Source organism: Triticum dicoccoides, chromosome 1A (genome assembly GCF_002162155.2).
Source record: "Triticum dicoccoides isolate Atlit2015 ecotype Zavitan chromosome 1A, WEW_v2.0, whole genome shotgun sequence".
NCBI classification, from domain to species: domain Eukaryota; kingdom Viridiplantae; phylum Streptophyta; class Magnoliopsida; order Poales; family Poaceae; genus Triticum; species Triticum dicoccoides.
The window spans coordinates 40,509,860-40,516,004 of record NC_041380.1 but is presented as its reverse complement, the minus strand read 5'-3'; the positions used below and the strand labels follow the sequence as shown (position 1 = coordinate 40,516,004).

General features: G+C 44.7%; 1 protein-coding gene across 1 annotated transcript in view; it reads left to right on the top strand.

Moving 5' to 3' along the window:
• Window positions 1-2,629: 2,629 nt before the first annotated feature.
• The window catches only part of LOC119361648, a 43,310-nt gene continuing 39,794 nt past the window's right edge, over window positions 2,630-6,145 (top strand). The window contains exons 1-5 of the mRNA XM_037626786.1: window positions 2,630-2,741; window positions 2,825-2,896; window positions 3,250-3,423; window positions 3,546-3,677; window positions 4,511-4,650. Coding sequence (XP_037482683.1) covers window positions 2,687-2,741; window positions 2,825-2,896; window positions 3,250-3,423; window positions 3,546-3,677; window positions 4,511-4,650 — 573 coding nt within the window. The 5' untranslated portion in view covers window positions 2,630-2,686. The remainder of the gene's footprint in view (window positions 2,742-2,824; window positions 2,897-3,249; window positions 3,424-3,545; window positions 3,678-4,510; window positions 4,651-6,145) is intronic.

Genomic DNA, 6,145 nt, shown 5'->3' with positions numbered 1-6,145 from the left:
GGAAGCATGAACCATTATTGTTGACATTACTCTTGAGGTAAAAGGTTGTGGGGCAAAACTATAAGCCCCTATCTTTCTCTGTGTTCGATTAAAACTCCGTAACTACAAGTATCGCGTGAGTGTTAGCAATTATGGAGGACTAAATGATAGTTGAGTACGTGGACTTGCTTTTTGGCTCTGACATAGACTCTTTCCGATGTTATGATAAATTGCAATTGCTTCAATGACTGAGATTATAGTTTGTCGGAGCCCAATAAGGTTTATGATTTATACTTTTGCATTGTGAATAGATCATCACCTGAACATAAGTAATCATATGACAAAATCTATATATGTTGCTGCTATGAGAATAATCATGATGCGTTCATGTCCGTATTTTATTTTTATCGACGCCTCTACCTCTAAACATGAGGACATATTTATTGTTATCGGCTTTTCGCTTGAGGACAAGCGAGGTCTAAGCTTGAGGGAGTTGATGCGTCCATTTTGCATCATGCTTTTATATCGATATTTATCGCATTATGGACTGTTATTTCACTTTATGTCACAATACTTATGTCTATTCTCTCTTATTTTACAAGGTTTACATAAGGAGGGAGAATGCCGGCAGCTGGAATTCTGGGCTGGAAAATGAGCAAATATTAGAGACCTATTCTGCGCAACTCCAAAAGTCCTGAAACTTCACGGAACATCTTAAAATAAATAAAGAAAAATTCTCGCCAAAGATGAAGGCCAGGGAGCCCAAACCCTTCTCACGAGAGTGGGGGGGGGGGCCTAGGGCGCGCCCCCTACCTCATGGGCCCCCTGGTGGCTCTCCGACGTCCATCTTCTCCTATATGAGGTCTTTCGATGAGAGAAAAAATAGGAAGGAACTTTTCAGGACGAGACTCCGCCGCCACGAGGCGGAACCTTGGCGGATCCAATCTAGAGCTCCGGCAGAGCTGTTCTGCCGGGGATACTTCCCTCCGGGAGGGGGAAATCATCACCATCGTCATCACCAACGCTCCTCTCATCGGGAGAGGGCAATCTCCATCAACATCTTCACCAACACCATCTCATCTCCAAACTCTAGTTCATCTCTTGCATCCAATTCTTGTCTCAAAGTCCGGGATTGGTGCTAGTAGGTTGCTAGTAGTGTTGATTACTCCTTGTAGTTGATGCTAGTTGGTTTAATTGGTGAAAGATCATATGTTCAGATCCTATATGCATATTATTACCCTTCTGATTATGGACATGAATATGCTTTGTGAGTAATTACGTTCGTTTCTGAGGACAAGGGAGAAGTCTTGCTATGAGTAGTCATGTGAATTTGGTATTCGTTTGATATTTTGATAAGATGTATGTTGTCTAGCCTCTAGTGGTGTTATGTGAACGTCGACTACATAACACTTCACCATTATTTGGGCCTAGAGGAAGGCATTGGGAAGTAATAAGTAGATGATAGGTTGCTAGAGTGACAGAAGTTTAAACCCTAGTTTATGTGTTGCTTTGTAAGGGGTTGATTTGGATCCACATGTTTCATGCTATGGTTAGGTTTACCTTAATACTTTTGTTGTAGTTGCGGATGCTTGCAATAGAGGTTAATCATAAGTGGGATGCTTGTTCAAGTAAGAACAACACCCAAACACCGGTCCACCCACACATCAAATTATCAAAGTATCGAACACGAATCATATGAACGTGATGAAAACTAGCTTGACGATATTCCCATGTGTCCTCGGGAGCGCTTTTCCTATTATAAAAGTTTGTTCCGGCTTGTCCTTTGCTACAAAAGGATTGGGCCACCTTGCTGCACTTTATTTACTTTTGTTACTTGTTGCTCGTTGCAATCTATCTTATCCCAAAACCATCTGTTACCACTTATTTCAGTACTTGCAGAGAATACCTTGCTGAAAACCGCTTATCATTTCCTTCTGCTCCTCGTTGGGTTCGACACTCTTACTTATCAAAAGGACTATGATAGATCCCCTATACTTGTGGGTCATTAGTAAGGTATAGTTGCTCTAAGCATGTCATGACTGTGTGGCTCGACATGGGACCCCATATATTGAGGATCCCTTGCCTCTGGAGTGTAACCCTGATATCTTGAAATAAACTACTATTGATGTCGCAAAAGGAAAACTTGATCATCACTGAAGAAGAGGTCGATAGAGCAAGTTCAAATTCAAAATTCATATTTTGAATCAAGAAGCAAGGCAAGGGAAAGGTCGTGACCATTCCTTGGCTCGGCTGCCTCCTACAGGGTAAACTTGTGCATGGACAACACGACTTGAAAGAAAGGGCTTCAGGCTTGACATTTGGGCCGGGCTCGGACCTCATTTTGCAACCTGGAAGGTACTTCAGTCCGGACTTGGGCTTCTCTTTTCCAGAATTTTGGGCCGGGCTTTCGAGCTTCGGGTCGGGCCTACACATGCGAACACTAGAAAACAACATTCAGGTCAGGCTTTTGGGCTTCAAGCTTGATTTCGGGCCGGGCTCAAGAAAAAAGTGCATTTCGGGCTTTGGGGCAGGCTCGGGGCTGAGAAAAGAAGGGCGGACTTTTACAAGCCCGGCCTGAAACTCGGCCCGGCGTATGCCCGGGTTTACTACAGGGTCTCACTGTCGCCTGCCCATTTCCCGCCCTTTTCACCCCCCGCACATTCCAGAAGCTTCTTCCCCGCCACCACCGCCGCCGCCGCCGGCGAGGATGGGGACCCGTGCCCTTCCGCTCCCTTGCCAATTCGAGCTCCTCCTCGGCGAAGGTACGTAACCTAACCCACTCGATCTGCTACACCTCTCCCTCCCTCCGCCGGCCTTCCAACCCTTGGATTTGCTGCTCGTGCAGACCGCGACCGGTGGCCGCCGGAGGCCAGGTTCATCGAGGCCGCCCACCGCGGCGACGTCCGCGGCATCAAGGGTAAGGCCCTCCGCATCCAATCACCCCCTTCACCTCCTACGTCAGTTCGCTCCCTCGCCACATTCGGGGGCTTAGGGTTTTGTCACCGTGAGGCTTCCGATCTAGCCGCGGAGCGGAACACCGGCTCCCCTCTCCCGGATGTCGATTTCGCCTGTGATTCCGGCTCGAGCGCACGCTGGGGCTTGATGACTCCTCGGGGGATTTTTCTCCGTTGCGACTTGTGGCTGAAATTGGCACTTCTCAAGAAGTAATCAGTGGCGATTTCTTCCCGATTTGGGGGTAAAATTGACCCTTTTCTGTCATGGTCGATGATTCCAAAATAAGATTGTACCCTTCTTTTGTGTGAACTTCAGAGATTGCAAAGGAGCTGGACGTGCACGGGCATGGGATCCCGGTGACGGTGGCCAGCACGAGCTACATGGGCATGAACGCGCTCCACGCCGCTGGCGGCCGCGGCAGGCTGCCCACGTACGAGTACCTCGTCGAGGAGGTCAAGATGGACATCAACAAGCCTGACACCTCCCAGGGTATGCAATTTGTTCGTTTTCAGTTCACGCCTGTCTGGTTCTAAACCCATAGTTTCGTGGCTCGACCATCATCAGTTATAACTGGGCTGTCTGCAATGTGCCTGTGTTGATCTTATTGCTAGATTATTCACCCGTGGAGCATGCCGTTACCTATGGCAACCTTCCTGCCGTCAGGTACCTTCTTGATCAAGGCGCCGATGTGCATCAACAACGTTCAGGAAACATCAGTCTTCTTCATTCAGCTGCAGCTCATGGTATAAACACAAGGATCTTCCCTTCGTTGTTACTTTCCTCTGTCGCTAGACTATGCCTTAGCTTCATGCTCAGGTTGCCTTGCTCCCTTGTTTTGTGCTGGACCTTTTTCTGTTTGAGAATTGTCTTGTGTTATACAGATCATGCATGTAGCATCAGATGTTATGTTGGAGAACCTTTAGCTGAACCTGAAGGGAATGCTATCACGATAAATATAAATTGATTTATTTTACCAAGCCCAGCCAACCTAATATAAACAATTTTCTTGTTGCCGTAGATAAATTAAAACATGGCTGATATTTTTTTTTGAGGAATATGGCTGATATTATTTGCTTGTCTTGTCCAGCGGCTTCTGAATAGCGATTAGCTTTATGAAACTCTAAGCATAGTTGTCATATTAGTTTGGATTTTCTGCTCACATTTGTGTAAAGAGTACATGTGGCATCGTGTTGTGACCAATTTATTTTGGCACTGCACTATTTATCCTTATAGTCTGTGGAGCTTCTCTCGGGATATCTACTTCATAATCATATGGTATTTTGTTTTAGCCATTGAAACTAGTTTCCCAAGAAATGCCTGCTTACGTAGTATGATATGCAAGTTTCCTGGGTATCTGTTTCATACACTATTTTCCTCACAAATGGTGTTCATTTAGTATGATTACCTGCTTCTTATGATATGTGTTTATGGCAACTCCTTCTATGTGTCTGTCAGCGAAATGTGAACCAACAAAGTTGCTTCCCACCAATAGTAATTGAAACTTTGTTGCTCAAAAACGTTTTTGGTCATATATTGTTCATAGTGTTATGACCTTCCTTTTCTTTTCTTTTTTCAGGGCACTGTGAAATAGTAAAGTATCTTCTATCTAGAGGAGTGGATATTGATGCACAATCAATTATTGGGACACCACTCGCTTTTGCTGCTCAGAAAGGACATGCTACTGTTGTGAAGATACTTTTGCAGCACAATGCAGATGTAATGTTCAAATCTTCATTTATCTGTTGTTGGCTTTCAACTTCATTTATCTCTTTTGCTAAAGTTTTGCTACATTCTCAAATTGTTCCCACCTGTATTTGAGGCCATTATTCCTTGGTGACTAACCATGGCATGCCAAAAGTTAGAAACGCGTGACTTAGTTGGTTATACGTTTGGTTCGCTGGCAAGAATCCTTTCCTACAGCTGTGGTCCTATGTGTCGCCGGCTCACAAATGCGTGGAGGGTACCCTTTGGCTTGGCATAGTATGGTCGTAAATCAACCAAATAGGCCCTGCTCATAGCTGTTAATGTGTTAGCCACACGAGGCATGCTAGGACCGGTGACCCACACAACAATTCTGAGGAATCAGCGGGAGCACTAGTAGAAAAAGGGCCTATTGTCCCGGTTCGTAAGGGCCTTTTGTCCCGGTTCCTGAACCGGGACTAAAGGGTCGGTACTAATGCCCTGTCCCTTAGTCCCGGTTCAATCCAGAACCGGGACAGATGGGCCTCCACGTGACCTGTGCGCGGAGCCCAGGCAGGAGGGCCTTCGGTCCCGGTTGGTGGCACCAATTGGGACCAATAGTCATCCACGCGTCAGCATTTCTGTGGCTGGGGTTTTTGTTTTTTTAAAGGGGGGGGGGGTTAATTTAGGTGTTTCATATATTGTGTTAGCTAGCTATAATTAATAGAGAGAAGTGTCCTCTCTTATGTCCGTGCTTGGTCGACGCTACGTACTATACATACGTATAGAGAGGACTAGACACGCTAGCTAGCTAGTAAGCAAACGAAGGAAACAGAAGATCGTCATGAACATATATGCATACAGAGAGAAGTGATATCGACCACCTCTCCTTCTCCGGGAGATTGGTCGAACAACAAGTTCTCGTACATCTATCCGACACTACCGGCTACGTATATACAATAATTATCTCTTACAAATATAATCTTCTAACATACGAACTCATGGTCCATATAGTATTCTCCGTCTTCAGCGATCACGTGGTCAAGAAAGAATGTCGCCAATTCCTCTTGAATTGCTCGCATGCGAGCTGGTGCTAGGAGTTCATCCCGCTTCCGAAACATCTAATTTAAAGAAGGGGGTCAATACATATATATATATATATATATATATATATATATATATATATATATATATATATATATATATATATATATATATATATATATGAATGAATGAAACTCAACACAAATGGTGGTAATAAAATAAAATTGTGAATGTTGTTATTTACGCATTTCATATTGTTCGTCAGAGTAGCCCCGCTCACAGGTCGTGTGGCGGATGGACTCGCAAACGTAGTATCCACAGAAATCATTCCCTTGTTCCTGCCACAACTATTTTACAAGAAATAGAGGTCAATCAAACTGATAAGCAAGAATGCCAAATGGTATTGATGAAACTAGCGCTTGAATCAATAGGAGATGCACGGAACATGCTACTATAGTACTTACTTTTGGGTGTCTAAATTGCAGCT